Source organism: Orcinus orca, chromosome 10 (assembly GCF_937001465.1).
Source record: "Orcinus orca chromosome 10, mOrcOrc1.1, whole genome shotgun sequence".
Taxonomy (NCBI): domain Eukaryota; kingdom Metazoa; phylum Chordata; class Mammalia; order Artiodactyla; family Delphinidae; genus Orcinus; species Orcinus orca.
Genome location: NC_064568.1, coordinates 9,311,950 through 9,334,849, shown reverse-complemented (window position 1 = coordinate 9,334,849; position 22,900 = coordinate 9,311,950). Strand labels below are relative to the sequence as shown.

Genomic DNA, 22,900 nt, shown 5'->3' with positions numbered 1-22,900 from the left:
GATAGTGTTGCTTTTGAGGGAAGATTTCTCTGAACAATGTAGCTTTGATAAGTTTCTCATAACAACTCAGTTTCATAGTTTATGTCACTGATGTAATTTTACATCCTTTGATCATTTAAATAGTGTCTGTATTCTCCACTAGTCTGTAGCCCTCATTAAGACAGAGATGATGCCCCTTTTGAGTCCCTTTCATATCCTTAGCCCTTATCACAGTGTTCAGTACATGGCAGATCCTCAGTGAATGTCATCAAATGAGAATGAATCAAATGCCTAGGCTGTTTAATAATTTAAGTAAAGGCCTCTCTCTCTGAACTTCACGATGGTTTAAAATGTGGTCCTATTTTTGCATGTAGACCCTGCCTTCACTCACTCAGTTCTCCACCTACAATGCATGACTGGTCCTCCAGCGTGTCCTAATCACTCCTCCATCGGGGCTTTGACTCATGGTGTTTCTCCTCTACTTCTCTACCTGTTGAGATTGTGTCTGTTCTTCGAAGTTTATTTCCAACGTGCCCTTCTCCATGAAACTGTTTCTGATCACCCCTTAGACGTATCATTTCTCTCCTTACAAAATGCTGATTCTCTCGCTCTTAGGGCATTTTCTTCAACACTTTGTGATTTAGTTATTTAAGGCACTTTGTTGTTATAATATTACTCTTTCTTTTCTTTTGCTCCAGATCTTGTCAACTCATACTTTTCTTAATCATCTCATAAATTTTTTTCATACATATTTTGCACATTCTAAAATATGTAATACATTGATAAGGTGTGGCCCCCTGTTTATATTTATGTACATGGCACATAAAAGATTTATTTACTAATAGCTCTGGTGATTAATTGGTTGTAATATCCTTGACTTGCAGGTAGTGTGAGGTTTTAGTTTGCGATGTAAAAAGGTATAAAATCTGCTCAACAGCTATGCTCATTATTTTTTGCATGGGAGTTTGTGGTTGAATACCATTGTGTAGTGTGACTCATAGAAGTGACAGCAGTAATAGTTTTTGAGCACGGTAATAAAAGTCAAGTGCATATATAAGTTTCTTTCAAAACATGAACTTAAGCCCACTGTTAACCCACAATGTTATGTTATTTCTTTTTTCAGAAGATCTGCACTGTAGATGGGGAATTTTGAGATTTCTTAGAACATTAATTTCAAATACTTTGTCAGAGAATAGCAGTGAGAAGACCTTAATATCTAGACTTTGAAGCTAAGTGCTTAATCAGTCATGGGTACTGATAATTTGAATGTTAGACAAGAGTGTATTGTTTTCCTGAAACACTTTTTTTTCTGATTATAAAAGTAATACAGGGCTATTGTAACCCACTGGAAAATAATGGAAACATTTTTGCCGTTGCATTTTAGTTAAAGGAATCCTTACTTTTACTCTGCCCCCTGCTTATCTAGAAGAATTAAAGGTTAGAGAGAATAATCACAAATCAGGATCGCAAGTAATCCCCTATAAAACTTGCTATCCCAACACTCAGAGATAACCACTAATAAAATTCTGGTTTAACATTTGCAATTATTTTATTCTAAATGTAAGTAAGTTTTCCCCAACAGAATCAGGATCGCATAGAATTTGATATTCTACTTTTTGCAGTTCACATCTCATACAATAATATGTTTAAATGGTTCAATCTTATTTCTCTTAATAAATTAACCCACACTTTTATGTAAACATATTAAAGTGAATATTTACTTTTCGTGTTTATATCAGTTTTGTCTTTCTTACCTTGTTATAGTTGGCTTCTCCCCATCCTTTTCATGCTCTTCAAACCTCATCAGCACTTTCTCAATGAACTGTTATTAGCAACAAATTGTGTATTATCCTTATTTTTCTGTGCTGTCATACAACTCTATACTTTTAAGTACGCATATATTCATATATGTGGGGCCAGCCTTCATTATGTAAGAACTGAATAATCTTTTTCAGTTTTTTTAATTTGACTTTTTTTTTCCTTAACAATACCGTGCAGAAATCAAACTATGTATAATTTTAATTGGTCTCTAATCCGTCCTTTGGATGCACTATCATTTCTTTAACCAGTCCCTTATTGCTCTGCATTTAGGTTATCTCCAGTAATGAACATACGATTTTCACAGCATCAGTAATCATATCCTTTGGGTAGATTAGTATCAATAGAAATGGTATCTCTATGGATAAAGTATAAACGATTGTGTTTTATTTTTGTGAAAATAATAAAGGCACATAATTTTTTAAAAAAACAAAATATGACTAAAACATTTTTGATGCAAAACATTGGTCTCCTGTCCCATCCCACCATACTCTCTGGTTTTGTTCTCCTTGAGCAATTATTATATTTCTTTAAGTGAATTCTACTGCTTTTACCTGCCTAATGTGCTTATACTGCAATTTTGGAACTATTACTTTAAAATATTATCTATCAATTCCTCTTATGTGAGGTAGAATTTGGCTCCTTTACACCTCCTTTATCTTCCCAACATTGTTCTATCAGATTTTCATTTAGTAAAAATCAGAGTTGACATTATTATGATTGTATAAATATTATATACTACAGCGTCAAGTATTTTTTCTGTGATATGATTTTGGGGGAAAAACTTTTTGTTTTTCCTGGAGTTAATATGACAGTGTTTTTACTTGCATAGTTATCTTTAATATTTTATTATTAATGTCCTAGGCCTATCACTTTTCCCATATGTTCATATATATAAAATAATCTGCGAGTTCCATTACTTTTTCGGACACTTCCCTCCTGAAAGCTCTATCTTTCTGTTTTAAACTAGACTGGTCTCTATTATTTTAAGATTTTCTTTTTCTTTCTCTCTCTCTTTCTTTCATTTTTATTCATCATTTATTTTCTTTTTTTGCTGAAGTGTACCCTCCAATGATTTTCTAGTAAAGGAAAAATTAAAGAAAAACTTTTCTGTGTGTTTCATGCCTAAAAATACTCTCATCCTGCCTCCACACTTAATTACTAGTTGGAAATGTAAGGTGTGGTCTCATATTTATTTTTAAACACATCATACCTGGCACGTAAATGATTTATAGCAAGTATCTATGGTGACTAATGAATTACAAGACTTGAAACTTGCAAGGCATTTGAGATTCTAAGTTTGCATAGGAAAATCTTTAAGATCCCTTGGATATCTGTCTATCTATCTATCTGTCTTTCCGTCTATCTGTCTGTCTTTCTACCTTTATAGATGCCAGTTCTATTTGTATAGAGATTCTGTGTGTGTTAAACATTAGAATTCTAGATTATGAATGTTTTTTTCTCAAAATTTGGAAGGCATTACTTCATCATCTGTCATCCTTTTTTTTTTTTTTTCCCCTTCTCTTGAGAGGTTGGTAATATTCTGCTTATTACTCTCCAGAGGTCCCAATTTTCTCTTGAAAGCTTTATTCTCACTTTTTCCAGAATTCTTAATTCTGTGACATGCTTTATTTCCCCCCATTAAATTGCTGGATGAGTCTCTTTTAATTTGGAAATTCATACTTTCAATTCCTTGCAGGTTTTTTTTCATTAAAAAGATATTTAAAACTTTCATTTCTCTTTACATTTGTTCTGGAAATGCTGTTAGTTGGATGTAAGTCTTCCTGGGTTTATTCTTTAAGACACTTATCTTTTCTTGTGTATGTTGTACCTTTTTGTTGTCGTTTTGCTTTCTGAAAATGTTTCTTCACTTTCTTCTTTATCTCTTCTAACTTAATTTTAGTTTCATATTTTTAATAGCTGAGGGTTATTTCTTATTGTTGTTTCTATCATTCTTGGTAATAGAGATGATAATTCTCATTTAACTGCACTTGCTTCTTTTTGTTTCTTTTTTGTTTGTTTTTTTGGTATATTTTCTCTGCCTCACTCCACGCCAATGTCCTTTCCCTTGTTAATTTATTTGGTTTCTATTTTACCTTGGGAATTTTCCCCAATGATGTGTCATTTCCGGCAGTTTCCATTTGAGTAAGACACAGAGAGTTCTATGTACGTGGGCAGAATTTGTCAACTGACAGGGCTCTGGGTGGACTGGTCAGGCATCCCAGTGGCCATTCCATGAGAGAATAACTCTGTATCAGTATCTAGAATCTTTTTCCTGGGGTGGTTCAGATTTTTCCAGAGAAGCTGTTTTCTGCCTGGGAAAACACACCTTTGGTTTCTAGAATTCTGTAAGCCAGGTGAAGATTTCCTAGAGGAAATTTACCATTTCATTTCTTAATGGTAATTTAACTTCTTCCCTCACTCCGACCACCGTCATGTTTAACTCACCACCTCACATCTACCACCTTCTACTGTTTGGGTGTTCACAGTATCAGAACCTATTCCTTAGGATTTTATTGGAAAATTACCATTCCCTATGCTGCCCAGATGAAAGAGAAGGAGACCTTTGGTTTTTGCAATTTCATATACAGTTTTTCAACCAGTCATATTGTATTGAACCATGTACATCTGTGGTACCTGGTATCTGCAAGTCCTGAGAGGCAAACCAACCACCACTGCTGTTATTACCCACCAAAGTAGTTTCTGTTGCACAAATGTAGTTACCTCTTATCCATCCCCTGTTCTTCCAAAAATATTATTGTATTAATTTCATGAAGAATGAGTTTCCCTTTTTTATTTGCCCTTATTGCCCTTGTTATTTGTATATTATTTTCATTTATAAACATGAGCTGTACATGTTTCAAGCTTAATATGAATTTATGTTCATTTTTATAAATAATTCAAGATGCTTCATTTAGACTGATACATTGCTTTCCAGAAACGATACATACTACCAGCAGCAAATGGGAGTGCTCATGTCTCCAGCCTCATGCCAAAACTCACAACACAGAATAAAACCAAACGAACGTTTTGGCCAAAGTTAAATATTGTGTTCTAATTCACATTTTCTGCCTTTTTAATGTATGTGAATAACCAGCTTACTGGTTATTTATATTACTCCTTTTATCTTTTGATTTTTAATACTCTGCCTATTTACCTCAAGCTACTTTGATTACTTGTCTTATTGGTTTACAAAAACTCTTCATATATTAAGGATGTAAATCCTTTTCCTTACTATTGATCACTTACTTTTTGAGAAATATTAACTTGCTTTTCTTCTGCTTGATTCCTAATATGTATGTGTTCAATAGCTGCTCTTTATCATTAAGATATATTTTTAATGTTCCTCTCCACAGGCAGATCCTTGCAGCAGCCAAAAGAGCTGACCAAGTAGGCCATTTCCTTTGGGTGGGATCAGACAGCTGGGGATCCAAAATAAACCCATTGCACCAGCATGAAGATATTGCAGAAGGAGCCATCACCATTCAGCCCAAGCGAGCGACTGTGGAAGGTATGAGTTTTCTCAGTAGCATGATACTATAAGAGAATGGTTGGTGCTGTGTAGGGTGGCTAAACGTGTGTCTCTTTGTGGGTTGGGTTTTTTACATAATTTATGCAGGATAGTTTCAAACTTGCAGCCATGAAATACAAATGAGGCCCTATATCTGGTCTATTCTTTTAGTTGATAGTCTTCTTTTGAAAAGATCATGTTATTTTCATAATAATATCCCAATTAGCATATATCCTTTGTTTTATTATGCTGCAAGAGCTTTCTGAGAGATCATTACCCTTAATAAGAAGTGAAATAATAACACAATAAAAGTGTATATAAGCGAGCTGCATTTTCTAAGAGTATTTTCCCTTTGTAATTTCTCCATTATTTCCGTAGCAGGATAACTATAGGGATTCCTTTTTTTTTTTTTTACATCTTTATTGGAGTATAATTGCTTTACAATGGTGTGTTAGTTTTTACTTTATAACAAAGTGAGTCAGTTATACATATACATATGTTCCCGTATCTCTTCCCTCTTGCGTCTCCCTCCCTCCCACCCTCCCTATCCCACCCCTCCAGGTGGTCACAAAGCACTGATCTGATCTCCCTGTGCTATGTGGCTGCTTCCCACTAGCTATCTGTTTTACATTTGGTAGTGTATATATGTCCACGCCACTCTCTCACTTTGTCACAGCTTACCCTTCCCCCTCCCCATATCCTCAAGTCCATTCTCTAGTAGGTCTGCGTCTTTTTTCCTGTCTTACCCCTAGGTTCTTCATGACATTTTTTTTTCTTAAATTCCATATATATGTGTTAGCATATGGTATTTGTTTTTCTCTTTCTGACTTACTTCACTGTGTGACAGACTCTAGGTCCATCCACCTCACTACAAATAACTCAATTTCGTTTCTTTTTATGGCTGAGTAATATTCTACTGTATATATGTGCCACATCTTCTTTATCCATTCATCCGATGATGGACACTTAGGTTGCTTCCATGTCCTGGCTATTGTAAATAGAGCTGCAATGAACATTTTGGTACATGACTCTTTTTGAATTATGGTTTTCTCAGGGTATATGCCCAGTGGTGGGATTGCTGGGTCGTACGGTAGTTCTATTTGTAGTTTTTTAAGGAACCTCCATACTGTTCTCCATAGTGGCTGTACCAATTCACATTCCAACCAGCAGTGCATGAGTGTTCCCTTTTCTCCACACCCTCTCCAGCAGCTATAGGAATTCTTTTCCCCCATTACCTCTTGAGGTCTCTTCTGACCCCCAAGATCATACACTGTATGGTCCAGCTCAGGCACCAACATCGCCTTGCCTTCCTGGGGCTCTTTTGTTCTTGCTTTCTTTTTCTCTTTCTCTTACCTTCTGAAATTGCTGTCCCTTTTCTTTTCCTTTGCCTTCCTTGCTGCTGCAAAGATTCTTCGAGAGGTAGAAGGAGGAGAGGGCATTTATTGGCATCTTTCTGATCTAACAAAAGTTGCTGATTACAATTTATGTTCTCCTTTAATTTGAATAGTTATTGCTAAAAGAAGACGCTGTAAAGAAAAACAACTCCTCCGCTGGTATCCTGCTTTGTCTTCCTTTTCGGATGGGCAAGGTCTCCAAAGATTCCATAAAACATGCTTTGCACGTTAAAAAGAACTCCATCCTCTCACTCACAAAGAATCAAATATTTGCCTTTCTTTCTATTCTGTCTCTACTCCAATCTAAGTAATTATTCTCCCCAGAATGCTGCATGTTCTCTGTGGGCCTTTTTAAACAAGCCAGGTTGTGGTTCTGTCACTGTTTCCTTTCTGTGTTATCTCAGGGAGATAAAGATCCCATGAGTCACCCATGTGTTCATTGAGAGGCTTTGAATTAATTTCATTCCCAAATATATGTCCGGAGAAGATTGCCTATCTTCCTACCCAACCCAATACATCTGCAGATGAGCTACAAGAATAAAAGCTATTTTAACTCTTTCCACTCCTTTTCACTAAAAACTTAACTATCTACTGTGTGCTTTGCTCTGTGCTGAGTTGGAAAAATAAGAAGAGGACAAAAATCCCATCCTCAAAGCATATGGAGCTCAGTAAATGTATCAGAAAATAGTTGATGACTATGTAACATGAGAAACACTGCAGGCACAGTGCGGAATACATGGATAGATGGTGTGGGGTAAGATAAAATGCAAGCGTGTCTAGGGTGGTGATGCTGTGGTTGCGGAAAGATGCCTGAGAGGAGGTAAAACAGGAAGTGATGCACTAAAGCTCATCACATAATGCGAAGAAACTCCTCTACTCCAAACCCAGGAGGTGGGAGCAGAGGAGTGAAGGAGCAGGGCATATTGGGGTAACTTTAAATAATTCATTCTGCAGCCCAATCCTTCATTGTAGCGATCCTTAAAACCTTCCAGTTCTTTTTTTCTTTACATTTTGTTTTTAACATCTTTATTGGAGTATAATTGATTTACAATGGTGTGTTAGTTTCTGCTTTATAACAAAGTGAATCAGCTGTACATATACATATATCCCCATATCCCCTCCGTGTTACGTCTCCCTCCCACCCTCCCTATCCCACCCCTCTATGTGGTCACAAAGTACCGAGCTGATCTCCCTGTGCGATGCAGCTGCTTCCCACTAGCTATCTGTTTTACATTTGGTAGTGTATATATGTCCATGCCACTCTCTTACTTCGTCCCAGCTTACCCTTCCCCCTCCCTGTGTCCTCAAGTCCGTTCTCTCTGTCTGCATCTTTATTCCTGTCCTGCTCCCATATTCTTCAGAACCTTTTTTTTTTTTTTACATTCCATATATATGTGTTAGCATATGGTATTTCTTTTATTCTTTGTGACTTACTTCACTCTGTATGACAGAGTCCATCCACCTCACTACAAATAACTCAATTTTGTTTCTTTTATGGCTGAGTAATATTCCATTGTATATAAGCGCCACATCTTCTTTATCCATTCATCTGTCGATGGACACTTAGGTTGCTTCCATGTCCTGGCTATTGTAAATAGAGCTGCAATGAACATTGGGGTACATGTCTCTTTTTGAATTATGGTATTCTCAGGGTATACGCCCAGTAGTGGGATTGCTGGGTCGTATGGTAGTTCTATTTTTAGCTTTTTAAGGAACCTCCATACTGTTCTCCATAGTGGCTGTATCAATTTACATTCCCACCAACAGTGCAAGAGGGTTCCCTTTTCTCCACACCCTCTCCAGCATTTATTGTTTGTAGGTTTTTTGATGATGGCCATTCGGACTGGAGTGAGGTGATACCTCAAGGTAGTTTTGATTTGCACTTCTCTAATGATTAGTGATGTTGAGCATCCTTTCATGTGTTTGTTGGCAATCTGGATATCTCCTTTGGAGAAATGTCTATTTAGGTCTTCTGCCCATTTTCGGATTGGGTTGTTTGTTTTTATGATATTGAGCTGCACGAGCTGCTTATAAATTTTGGAGATTAATCCTTTGTCAGTTGCTTCATTTGCAAATACTTTCTCCCATACTGAGGGTTCTTTTCATCTTGTTTGTGTTTTCCTCTGCTGTGCAAAAGCTTTTAAGTTACATTAGGTCCCATTTGTTTATTTTGTTTTTATTTCCATTTCTCTAGGAGGTGGGTCAAAAAGGACCTTGCTGTGATTTATTTCATAGACGGTTCTGCCTATGTTTTCCTCTAAGAGTTTTACAGTGTCTGACCTTACATTTAGGTCTTTAATCCATTTTGAGTTTATTTTTGTGTATGGTGTTAGGGAGTGTTCTAATTTCACTCTTTTAAATGCAACTGTCCAGTTTTCCCAGCACCACACCAAGGCTGTCTTTTCTCCATTGTATATTCTTGCCTCTTTTATCAAAGATAAGGTGACGATATGTGCGTGGGTTTCTCTCTGGGCTTACTATCCTGTTCCATTGATCTGTAGTTCTGTTTTTGTGCCAGTACCATACTCTCTTGATTACTGTAGCTTTGTAGTATAGTCTGAAGTCCGGGAGCCTGTTTCCCCCAGCTCCATTTTTCTTTGTCAAGATTGCTTTGACTATTCGGGGTCTTTTGTGTTTCCATATATATATTGTGAATTTTTTTGTTCTAGTTCTGTGAAAAATGCCAGTGGTAGTTTGATAGGGATTGCATGGAATCTGTAGATTGCTTTGGGTCGTGTAGTCATTTTCACACTGTTGACTCTTCCATTTCATGAACATGGTATATCTCTCCATCTGTTTGTATCATCTTTAGTTTCTTTAATCAGTGTCTTGTAGTTTTCTGCATACAGGTCTTTTGTCTATATAGGTAGGTTTATTCTTAGGTATTTTATTCTTTCTGTTGCAATGGTAAACGGAAGTGTTTCCTTAATTTCTGTTTCAGACTTTTCATTATTAGTGTATAGGAATGCAAGAGATTTCTGTGCATTCATTTTGTATCCTGCTACTTTACCAAATTCATTGATTAGATCTAGTAGTTTTCCGGTAGCATCTTTAGGGTTCTCTATGTATAGTATCATGTCATCTGCAAACAGTGACAGCTTTACTTCTTTTCCGATTTGGATTCCTTTTATTTCTCTTTCTTCTCTGATTGCTGTGGCTAAGACTTCCAAGCTATGTTGAATAATAGTGGTGAGAGTGGACAACCTTGTCATATTCCTGATCTTAGAGGAAATGTTTTCAGTTGTTCACCGTTGAGAACAATGTTGGCTGTGGTTTGTCCTATGTGACCTTTATTATGTTGAGGTAAGTTCCCTCTATGCTTACTTTCTAGAAGGTTTTTATCATAAATGCGTGTTGAATGTTGTCAGAAACTTTTTCTGCATCTATTGAGATGATCATATGGTTTTTCTCCTTCATTTTGTTAATATGGTGTATATCATTGATTGATTTGCGTATATTGAAGTATCCTTGTATTCCTGGGATAAACTCCACTTCATCATGGTGTATGATCCTTTTAATGTGCTACTGGATTCTGTTTGCTAGTATTTTGTTGAAGATTTTTGCATCTATGTTCATCAGTGATATTGCCCTGTAGTTTTCTATTTCTGTGACATCTTTGTCTGGTTTTGGTATCAGGGTGATTGTGGCCTCGTAGAATGAGTTTGGGAGTGTTCTTCCCTCTGCTATATACTGGAAGAGTTTGAGAAGTATAGGTGTTAGCTCTTCCCTAAATGTTTGATAGAATTCACTTGTGAAGCCATCTGGTCCTGGGCTTTGGTTTGTTGGAAGATTTTTAATCACAGTTTTAATTTCAGTGCTTGTGATTGGTCTGTTTATATCTTCTATTTCTTCCTGGTTCATTTTCGGAAGGTTGTGCTTTTGCAAGAATTTGTCCATTTCTTCCAGGTTGTCCATTTTATTGGCATATAGTTGCTTGTAGTAATCTCTCATGATCCTTTGTATTTCTGCTGTGTCAGTTGTTACTTCTCCTTTTTCATTTCTAATTCTATTGATTTGAGTCTTTTTCCTTTTTTTCTTGATGAGCCTTGCTAATGCTTTATCAACTTTGTTTATCTTCTCCAAGAACCAGCTTTTAGTTTTACTGATCTTTGCTGTTGTTTCCTTCATTTCTTTTTCATTTATTTCTGATCTGATCTTTATGATTTCTTCCACTAGCTTTGCAGTTTTTTGTTCTTCTTTTTCTAATTGCATTAGGTGTAAGGTTAGGTTGTTTATTTGAGATGTTTCTTGTTTCTTGAGGTAGGATTGTATTGCTATAAACGTCCCTCTTAGAACTGCTTTTGCTGCATCCCATAGGTTTTGGGTCATCCTGATTTCATTGTCATTTGTTTCTAGGTATTTTTTTATTTCCTCTTTGATTTCTTCAGTGTTCTCTTGGTTATTTAGTATTGTATTGTTTAGCGTGCATGTGTTTGTATTTTTTGCACATTTTTTCCTGCAATTGATATCTAGTCTCATAGCGTTGTGCGTGGAAAACATACTTGATATGATTTCAATTTTCTTAAATTTACCAAAGCTTGATTTGTTACCCAAGATATGATCTATCCTGCAGAATATTCAATGAGCACTTGAGAAGAAAGCATATTCTGTTGTTTTTGGATGGAAAGTCCTATAAATATCAATAAAGTCCATCTTGTTTAATGTGTCATTTAAAACTTGTGTTTCCTCATTTATTTTCATTTGGTTGATCCGTCCATTGGTGAAAATGGGGTGTTATAGTCCCCTACTATGATTGTGTTACTGTCAATTTCCCCTTTTATTTGCCTTATGTATGGAAGTGCTCCTATGTTGGGTGCATAAATATTTACAATTGTATCTTCTTCTTGGATTGATCCCTTGATCATTGTATAGTGTCCTTCTTTGTCTCTTGTAATAGTCTTTATTTTAACGTCTATTTTGTCTGATATGAGAATTGCTACTCCAGCTTTCTTTTGATTTCCATTTGCATGGAATATCTTTTTCCATCCCCTCACCTTCAGTCTGTATGTGTCCCTAGGTCTGAATTGGGTCTCTTGTAGACAGCATATATATGGGTCTTGTTTTTGTATCCATTCAGCCAGTCTGTGTCTTTTGGTTGGAGCATTTAATCCATTTACATTTAAGGTAGTTATCGATAGGTATGTTCCTGTTACCATTTTCTTAATTGTTTGTGTTTGTTATTGTAGGTCTTTTCCTTCTCTTGTGTTTCTTGCCTAGAGAAGTTCCGTTAGCATTTGTTGTAGAGCTGGTTTGGTGGTGCTGAATTCTCATAGCTTCTGCTTGTCTGTAAAGGTTATAATTTCTCCATTGAATGTACATGAGATTCTTTCTTGGTAGGGTCATCTTGGTTGTAGGTTTTTCCCTTTCATCACTTTAAATATGTCCTGCCACTCCCTTCTGGCTTGCAGAGTTTCTGCTGAAAGATCAGCTGTTAACCTTATGGGGATTCCTTTGTATGTTATTTGTTGTTTTTCCCTTGCTGCTTTTAATATTTTTTTTCTTTGTATTTAGGTTTTTTGTGTGTGTGTGGTACACGGGCCTCTCACTGTTGTGGCCTCTCCCATTCAGAGCACAGGCTCTGGATGCGCAGGCTCAGCGGCCATGGCTCACGGGCCCAGCCGCTCCGCAGCATGTGGGATCATCCTGGACCAGGGCATGAACCTGCGTCCCCTGCATCGGCAGGCAGACTCTCAACCACCTTGCCACCAGGGAAGCCCTGTATTTAATTTTTGATAGTTTGACTAGTATGTGTGTTGGCATGTTTCTCCTTGGATTTATCCTGTATGGGACTCTCTGCTCTTTGTGGACTTGATTGAGTATTTCCTTTCCCATATTAGGGAAGTTTTCAACTATAATCTCTTCAAATACTTTCTCAGTCCCTTTTTTTTCTCTTCTTCTTCTCAGACCCCTATAATTCAAATGTTGGTGCGTTTAATGTTGTCCCAGAGGTCTCTGAGACTGTCCTCAGTTCTTTTCATTCTTTTCTTTATTCTGCTCTGCTTTAGTTATTTCTACTATGTTATCTTCGAGGTCACTTATCCGTTCTTCTGCCTCAGGTATTCTGCTATTGACTCCTTCTAGAGAATGTTTAATTTCATTTATTGTGTTATTCATCATTGTTTGTTTGCTGTTTAGTTCTTCTAGGTCCTTGTTAAACGTTTTTTGTATTTTCGCCATTCTATTTCCAAGATTTTAGATCATCTTTACTATCATTACTCTGAATTCTTTTTCAGGTAGACTGCATATTTCCTCTTCATTTGTTTGGTCTGGTGGGTTTTTACTTTGCTCCTTCATCTCCTGTGTGTTTTTCTGTCTTCTCATTTTCCTTAACTTACGGTGTTAAGGGGTCTCCGCTTTACAGGCTGCAGGTTCATAGTTCCTGTTGTTTTTGATGTCTGCCAAAAGGTTGGTTCAGTGGGTTGTGTAGGCTTCCTGGTGGAGGGGACTGGTGCCTGTGTTCTGGTGGATGAGGCTGGATCTTGTTTTCTGGTGGGCAGGACCACGTCCATTGGTGTGTTTTGGGGTGTCTGCTACCTTATTATGATTTTAGGCAGCCTCTTTGCAAATGGGTGGGTTTGTGTTCCTGTTTTGAGAGTTGTTTGGCATAGGGTGTCCAGCACTGTAGCTTGCTTGTCGTTGAGTGGAGCTGTGTCTTAGCGTTGAGATAGAGATCTCTGGGAGATTTTTTGTTGTTTGTTATTATGTGGAGCCAGGAGGTCTCTCATGGACAAATGTCCTGAACTCAGGTCTCCCACCTCAGAGGCACAGGCCTGACACCCCGCCTGAGCACCAGGACCCTTTTAGCCACACGGCCAGGTGCATGGGGAGTTTCTCACCTTTTGGAAAGCCTGAGGTCTTCTGACAGCATTCAGTAGGTGTTCTGTAGGAGTTGTTTCACATGTAGATGTATTTCTGATGTATTTGTGGGGAGGAAGGTGATCTCCATGTCTTACTCCTCTGCCATCTTGAAGGTCTCTCTAAATGTTGTTTTTGCAAATGCTCCTGACAGAAGACAGAGATGCAGCCAGAGGTGTTGCATGTGGTGCCAACTCTCTGGTTCCATGGTTTCCCCCTTCCTGTTCTTTAAAAAGTTTCCCATTCATTGGGAAAACTCTTCCCTCTCCTAGAGTAGTGGTCACTGCGCTATTTGCCTGATTAACTCCTTTCTATTCTTTGGGTCTCTGCTTAGATATTAATTTTCCTTGGAAGCCATCTGCAACCATTGCACCCCATCCACGTCTGGTTAGGGGCTCCTTCTGTTGCTTCTATTGCACCCTACATACTCCATACCATTATGATATCTCTTTACTTGTCTCTATGTGGAAACCTATCCATTATGCGTCATCGTACCACCAGCACCTTGAACTTGGCCTGGATATGGCAGGTGATCAAACATGTTTTTAAGTGGTTGGATGCCTAGATGGATGGAGGAATTACAGGAAACATAAAGGTACAGCAAAAAATATGGATGATAAGTGGACCAGAGTTGGATCATGAAGGGTCTTAGAAACTACACTTAGAAATTTGTATTTCAGGCAGCATCTGAGTATGAAAATGGGATGTGATAAGAGGGATTTAGAAAGCTCACTCAGATGACTCTGTGGAGGGGTGAAGTGTAAGATTTGGGTGGGTGTCGAAGCAAAGCAACAGATTACAGGGTCTCTTCTGAGGTCCTCTCTTCCTAAGCGGTAGGTACATCATAGGCATGTTAGTAACTCCATGGTTTCTACCTCCAGCTTCAAGATATTTTAGGAAATTACTAAGTACTTCAAAAATTTTATAAATTCTTGAAACAAAATACTTTTTCATATATATATAGGGATACACAAAGTTATTAAATTAGACACAAAACAGCATCCTGAATCTGCCAAGAAAAAAGTGGTCTCAAAAATGAGATGGAGGAGAAATGGTATTAGCAATGAAAGTACTATTGAAATGTGACAGAACAGCAACTCTTCATGCCAAGCTCTCCATTCCTCCCCAGAGAGAACATGAGGCTTTTCATGTGACTGTTTAGAAATGGCGTGGCTTCTATCTAGCCATATTGTCTTCTGCATTGATAAAAAGAGCAGCCAAGATTAGTTCACTGATGTTTAGGATGGGACCACAGGATTGTGGCTGTGCATTTATAGTGCCACACTCCTAAGGAAATGAAAAAGGAAATGCATTCCATCGCACCAAGTTTTCTGAACAAAGCTATGAAATATCTCAAATGAAACTACAGAATGTATTCTGTATGAGCAATTAAGTTTTCCTCTCCTGTGTTTTTTTTCCTTTTTGCTGGTTGTTCCATACTGGATGCTACTGGGATGGACATCATCCAAATAGTCATAATACTGCTACATCCCTCTATCTTTGCCTGGGTTGTGCAATGCTGTACCTTGTAATGTAAATAAGAAAAACCCAATCAATAATCAACATGTCTTTTTTCCTTTCGATCGTATTTTGAACACATTTGGCAAACACATACATTTTTGGCTTCTCTTCTGTGTATCTGCATGAACAATTAACGACAAATTGCCTTAGGCCAAAGGGCTAGCAAGTGCATTGCCCCTGTGAAAGTCATGTTCATCTTCTTTTAGCTTCTATCTGTATTTATTTTCCATTTGTAGAAAACAAGTCCTCAGTGTTTGCTAGCCCAGGGGGTCATTTTCCCCCACTTTCAATTAGATGATGATAGGAACCGTGCCCGGGAAAGGTCACCCCTGGCCCTGTTGTCTGCCCAGCATTCACGGGAGATCTCAGAGTGTTTCCAGACTTGGCAGCACTTCTCCAGCTCCTGAGCCAAAACTCTTCTATCATTTTTAGTTCTTCTGTAGTGTCTGATGAGTCAAGGGACCCCTGGCATTTCCCTCTCTTCTGTTGCCCCATTAACAGGGATTCCCCAGTCATTGTCTCCAGCCCTGAACAAGTCCTCAGAACAAAATGCCCAAATCGCCTCCCACTCTTTGCCCTCCAAAATGCTCTACTTCTCTGAGGGTAGGCTGTCCTGGGCATCCTCTACTTATAGCCAGCAAGGATCATGGGCCAGGTTCTTTTCATCTCTGACATAATCATTAACATTAGGGAGCGAGCATAATGAAGGGTGGATTTTCAAAGCCGACTCCAATGGTTCTGACTATTGGTGATGATTTTCAAATGGGTGTATAGCACAGCTTGGTTCCTGAATTAAATCTGTGATTCGTGTAAGAAAAGACAAAAAGCACTCTGGACCTGGCATGAAAAAATTGGTTATTTCATGCATTTTCTAACTCAAGATAGAAACAGTTTCTTTATTTTTTCTTAAAACCAGAGATCAAAGCTTTGAAGAACTGAACTAAAATGTTTTTGGCTCCAATTTAGATATACCCTACTTTAGTCTTCCTTGATTACCTGGGATGTTCCACACACCTCATAAAGTTTTGTTAGGGGAATGAGAGAAAATGCCAAGAAATGAAATATTGCCTTAAACCACAATATTATTTCTAAGCAATGCTATAATTAATAAAAGACCTATAACCTCCTCAGAAAGCAGAAAGTACAGCAGAGGCTGCCTCTATTTGTGTTAAACATTTCATTGGGAACTTCCTTTCCAAACTGTACTGCTTGTTTCTTTCATAGATGGTATATTTGATGTCGTATCTAAAAGGTGTCACCATACCCAAGGTCATCTAGATTTTCTCTTACGTTATCTTCTAGGAGTTTTATAGTTTTGTGTTTTAGATTTAGTTTTAGGATCCATTTTCAGTTAATTTTTGTGTAGCGTGTAAGGTGTGAGTCTAAACTAAATTTTTCTCATGTGGATGTCTAGTTGTTAAAGCACCATTTGTTGAGGAGACTGTCTTTGCTCCATTGTATTGCCTTTGCTCTTTTGTCAAAGATCAGATGACTATATTTATGGGGGCCTATTTCTGGATGCTCTCTTCTGTTCCATTGACCTATTTGTCTATTATTTCTCAGATCCCACATTGTCTTGATTACTATCACTTTATAGTAAGTCTTGAAGTTGGGTAGCATCAGTCCTCCACCTTCATTCTTCTCCTTCCATATTGTGTTAGCTATTGTGAGTCTTTTGCTTCTTCATGTAAACTTTAGAATCAGTTTGTTGGTATCCATAAAATAATTTCCTGAGATTTTTATTGGGATTGCATTGAATCTATAGATCAGTTTGGGTAGAACTGACATCTTGACAATATTAAGTTTCCCTCTCCATGAACATGGAGTATTTCTACATTTATTTAGTTCTTCTTTGATTTCATTCATCAGTGTTTCGTAGTTTTTCTCATATAGATCTTGTACATATTTTATTAGATTTATACCTAAGGATATAATAAGGATAGTTTTATGTCTTCTTCCCAATCTATATAACTTATATTTCCTTTTTCTTGCCTTAGTGCATTAGCAAAGACTTCCTTTATGAAAGTGAAAAGGTATAGTGGGAGGGGACATCCTTGCTTTGTAGTTTATCTTAGTAAGGGAAAGCTTTGAGTTTCTCACCATTAAGTATGATGTTAGCTGTAGATTTTTTTGTAGATATATAATTTTTTTAACAAACTTAGACTATAAGGTAAAATAAAATAAAAATTCAGATAGTTTCAAGAACGATTGTTGCCTTCACTATACATGCCTACAGTTAGAACCAGGTAATAACATACGTAATGTTATTTTGTTAAATTTTATCATGAAATGAAGCCATTTTATATACATAGGAATTCTATGTAGGAATAGGAATTAGGAATTCTATGAAAATATTTATGCAAGGATTGTCTTTGAAGAAAAATGTAAGCTAGGGAATGCTTTTATAATTGTGAAATCAGCACAGCTATGGTTCATTGATTGGCAAAAACATTATTTTAAAAAAAGAGAGGAGAGAGATGTAATATTTCAAACAGATACCCTACTGTGTTGAAATTAGAAATGTATAAATACTGATAACCTAATTTTAATTTTGATTTGAAAAGCAGAATGTGAAAATGTCTTAATAAAACATTTTTTAGGCCGAGGAATATGACACTGATAATATTATTTTGGGATTCCATTCACTTAGCACATTCCACACTGCATTGATTCCTTGCTTAAAATAAATCATGACTTTTATGTGCTCTTTGCCCAGCTGAGAACTGATTGTGTGTGTAATGTGTGCTCAAGGTTACATACTGTTCCTCTAACTATAGCTCCAGCAACTTTCCTCCCTGAGTCATCACATTCTGGAATTTTTGCTTTATAAATATACCTCCCCCTTTCTTTTACCCACTCCAAAATTCTATTCACTGTCATCACATCGTCATTAATGTTTATTTTATTTTATTTATTTTTTTTTTTTTGCGGTACACGGGCCTCTCACTGTTGTGGCCTCTCCTGTTGCGGAGCACAGGCTCCGGACGCGCAGGCTCAGTGGCCATGGCCCACGGGCCTAGCCGCTCAACGGCATGTGGGATCTTCCCGGACCGGGGCATGAACCCGTGTCCCCTGCGTCGGCAGGCGGACTCTCAACCACTGCGCCACCAGGAAAGCCCTAATGTCTCTTTATATCACAGAATTATAGGTAATGAGCTGTTAGATGTGGAAGAGATCATTTATTGTCAGTCAGTTAACAAATGTTGGCTGTCTACTGTCTGGCACTGACCAGGTACTGGTAACCCGAAAACAAAAATTCTTTCCCTCGTGGAGATTAAAGTATAGCAGAGGGAGAGAGATAATTATTAATAGGCTTAATAAATAAGTAAATAATAGACAGTGTTAGCTGTTGGTAAATTGTATAAATTTTATCTCTTTATGGATACTCTCATTTTGTTTATTCATCATTTCCTAGTTTTCTTTCTTTATTCATGATTTCCTTTAAATATTTGAGCATATTTAAGACAATTGACTCAAAATCTTTTTGTAGTAAGTCCAATGTCTGGGCATACTAATGGATGGTTTATGTCATTTTCCCCCTTTGAATGTACTATACCTACCTATTTCTTTGTATGCTTTGTGATTCTTTTGTTGAAAACTGGGCATTTGAATATTATAATGTGGTACCTCTGAAACTCATATTCTCCATCTCTCCCAGGGTTTGATGTTCTTGCTTGTCAAAGGCAGAAGTTGTTGGTTTGTTTAGTGACTTCTCCAAACTTAAAGACAGTATTCCTTATCATGTGTGGTCACTGAACTGCCTGCTCTGTTAGCTTGTATTCAGCTAGTATTTTGACAGAGATTTCCTTGAATGCCAGGAGCTAAAACAAAAAGAATACTTTTCACAGCTGATTAATTTATTAGGTCTGCCATGACAAAGTCCTATAGACTGGGTGGCTTAAAAAACAGAAATTTATTGTTTCACAGTTCTGAAGACTAGAAGTCCAAGTTCAAGGTGTTGGCAGGGTTATTCCTTGTTAGGGTTATGAAAGAAAATCTGTTCCATGCCTCTTGCCTACCTTCTGATGATTTGCTGGCAATCTTGGTATTTCTTGGGTCCCTTTCATCTTCACATGATGATCTCCCTATGTGTGTATGTCTCTCTGTTCTGATTTTCCCTTTTATGAGGATGCCTTTCATATTGGAAAGGGTCCACGCTAAAGACTTCATCTTAACTTTACTAATTACATTTGTAATGACCTATTTCAAATAAGGTCACATTTGAGATGCTGGGGTTTTGGGTTTCAACATGTGAATTTTGAGGGAGACTTAATTTAACATGTAGCACTCAGTCTTTGTGGATTGGCTCTGTTCTGGGGCCTTCCTTCCACACATAACCAGGCTGTTTGTAATTCTGCCTTAGCCTTTACTTCCTGCTTGTGCTGAACCTAGAGATTAGTCAAAGATGAAAGTTTAAGGTCAGGTCTTCTCATGATTTTTCTGAGCATCCATCCTGCCCTGGATATATGTGTGACTTTCTAAATTCCCCAGTATACACAGGCATTTCTGAATGTCCTAATTTCCCAAAGAAACTCTTTTCAGATTTTCCTCCAAGGCTTTCTGCTGTCTTTTGTTTGTTTCCACCATAATATTTTGTTCTAGATGGCAATTGGTTTTCCATTCACCTTATAATGTTTATGAACAATGCCTATGTTCTTCCCTCCCTCAATGAGTCCCACGTTAGGTAAAACAGAGATAAGTATGTTGTGTCAATCCTTCAGGTAGTCCCCATAAAGGTTGGAATAGAGAAACACAGTACTTTGCTAATAAAGTCTACTCTGCTTTGTCCTGAGAACCAAGTACTAGGGTCTCCCCCTATGAATGCAGGCTGTGGTCTTCAGGTCTTCAAGACTGCCATTGAGATAGGGTAGGGTGGGAAAAAGAAAATAAAAATGCCGCAAAGCTTTTCTACTGTTTTCAAGTTGGCCTTTTTCTTGATTCAGCATTCACTTAATTACTGTAAATCTTTGACCATTGTCCAGAGTTCTGGCAAAGTTGGTTTTGACAATTTCTGCTTATTTTCAATATTTCTGTTGAGGGACAGGAGTTTGGAGATGCCTGTTCTGTTGTTTTGTTGACATCACACCTGACAAGTGCTATAAAGAAAGAAAAAGTAGGGCAGGGTAGGGGACATCATCAGCAGTGGTGGTGGATGTTGCAGTTTTAAATAGAGTGGTCAAGGTAGGCTTCATTGACAAGACAACTTTTGATAAATGATTCAAGGAAGTGAAGGGACAAAGTATATAGCTGGGGGAAGATTATACTGAGCATAGAAAGCAGTACAAGTGTCCTAGGGCAGGAAGATCCCTGGTGTATGTGGGAAAGAAGGAAGCTGATGAGGCTCTAACAGAGTGAGCAAGAAGGAGCTAAAGTCAAAAGATAATGGGAGGAATGGGAGGGTGGGATCACACAGGACCTTGAAGGCCGTTATAAAGATTTTACCATTTATTATGAGTAAAGTAGAAGATCTTTGCAGCATTTGAACACAAGAATAACTTGATCTGTCCAACATGTTAAAAAGGATAATACTAGCTCTTCGGTTGAATATAGGGGAACAAGGATGGAGTCTGGGAGAGTGGTTCTGATGCTGTTACAGTACACCATGGAAGAGATGATAGTAGAATGAAACTGGGAGGAAGCAATGACGGTAATGAGAAGTGTATGGATTTAAAATCTAATTTGAAAGTAAAGCCAATAGGATTTTGGACATAAGAAAGATAAGTCAAGAATGATTGCAAAGTTCTTTGCTTCAGCAACTAGAGAGATGGAATTGTCATTAGCTGATGGGGAAAACAGTAATTAGAGCAGTTTTTGTGTGAACAGACAACAATGTCAAATTTGGATGTGTTGAGCTGGAAATATTTATTAGACATCCAAGTGGAGATGTGAAGTAGACAATTGGGAATGTGAGCCTGGAACTTTTAAGAGGCTTTTGGAAAGAGAATTATTTTCCTGGAATCATTGAAGTAGAGATGACATTTAAAGAAGATATATAGAAAATAATAGGGAACCAAAGACTGATTGCTCTAACATTCCAATATTAAGAGGCTGGGAAGAGGAGAAAGTAGATTGACCAGTGAGATCACATAAAAACAACATGAGCCTGGTTTCCTGGAACCAGGTTAAGAAAATATTTCAGAGTATAAGTATTTTATCAGCATCATCAAAATGTTATTGCTTAGTCAGGTAGAGGTAATGGAGAATTGACCATTTAACTTGGCAGTGTGGAGTTCATTGGTGATTTTTTGACCAGTTGTCACATTGGAGTGGGGTTGGAAAAAGCCTGGTTGAAGTACGTTTAAGAGAGCAATGGAAGAGTGAGTCTATAGTTAAATATCATCCCTTAGAATTACTACTGCCCTCTCCCAGTTTTCATACCACAGACCTCGAGGAAGGAGGACACGGTCACCCAGATCTTTTGAGTATATTCAAAGGATATTCCACTGTAAATGGCAAAAGAGGGGCAATATATAGGACAAATAATAATTCCATCCTCCAGAATATCAAGCCAATTTTGCATATGAGGTCATGTCATGACACATAGAGTAAAAGCCTTAGAGGAAGGCAAGTATTTACTATCGTTGCAACATGATGCAGTCTACTTCTAGGCATTTGTTTCATACATTTGTACTTGTTTATATTTTGGCTTATAGAAAATATGTGGGGTGTGTGCGTGCATATGTGTGTGTGTGTGTTATATAATCACCACCAACTGTATTGCTAGATACAGAGAGAGTGAATTTAGGTATGAATATAACTGAGCTCACTTCTTATGTTGCACCACCATTGAGCTACAGTGCTAAGTAGGCATGGGAAAATATTTCCACTCCAGTTTTCTCATATAGAAAATGAATGGAAAGGATGAAATGATTAGTGAGAAATTTTGTAGCCCTCACGTTCTCTGATTATCTATTGCCAAAAAAAAAAAATGTGTGTGTGTGTGTGTGTGTGCAAAGTAGGCAAAAAGAACTAACAAGGCTGTTGCCAAGAGGAATAGATGAAAGAAGAAAGAGAAGAAATCACAAGTATAGCAAAGTTCTGAGGACAGGATTAAAATAGATGGAAAAAAAACTGAAAATACCCATTTGGGTTTTATTCATGTATAGTACAGTTAGAAAACAATGAAATTAATAGAGGAGAAGTTGAAGAAGAAGAAAAACAGGAAAGGGAACCAGGGAGAGGTGAAGTGTAAAATCGGAAGCTGAGAGAAAGGAAGAAATATACAAATAGAGAGTAGAGGGCAAGAAAATCACAAATACCTTAACCCTTTGAAAAGCCCTATCCTTGAAACTGATGAGTCCAAACATACTGTTCTTCTGTTTTCAGAGCTATTTTTTAAATTCTTATCACAAGAAAAAAGAAAGCATTTTTTATCTGTTTTCACCATTTAGAAGAGCCCTGACTTGGTCCGTCACCTGGAAGAAGGCAGTTAGATAAAGACTGAGAATAAGGCCTCTTTCTTTGTCAGCAGTGGGTCATCCCAAGAGCCCACAAACTCACCTGTGGGCTGTGAAGAACTGTACCTACAGTAGTTAAAAAATGTCATTAGTTTAGACTGAGTGTGAATAATAAGAGAGAGGCCCTTGAAACGATTAAATGCAGAGCTGCCTATGAAAGCAAAGCTGGAGTGACAATTTAAAGGGCCATTAACTTAGCCAAAAGGATGGCTGAAAGAAAAATCATTTATAAAAAGTGGCAGGTTGAAGGGGCTTCTTTAATGTTCTTTAACAAAAATTAGATGTTTGATAATCTCTTCTTTCTTCGATAAGCAGGGGAAAAACCCCTCAAAGTTAGAAATCTTTTTTTTCAGGTTCAGTATGTT

The 22,900-nt window shown here is 37.5% G+C and overlaps 1 protein-coding gene across 5 annotated transcripts in view; it reads left to right on the top strand.

Moving 5' to 3' along the window:
- Positions 1 to 22,900, top strand: part of GRM7 (glutamate metabotropic receptor 7) — an 853,253-nt gene that overhangs the window by 437,453 nt on the left and 392,900 nt on the right. For all 5 annotated transcript variants that reach the window (XR_007469857.1, XR_007469856.1, XM_049693592.1 and 2 more), the window contains exon 4: positions 5,154 to 5,308. Coding sequence is in view for 3 of the 5 variants with exons in the window: in XM_049693592.1 (XP_049549549.1) it covers positions 5,154 to 5,308 (155 nt within the window). In the remaining 2 variants the exon portion in view is untranslated. The remainder of the gene's footprint in view (positions 1 to 5,153; positions 5,309 to 22,900) is intronic.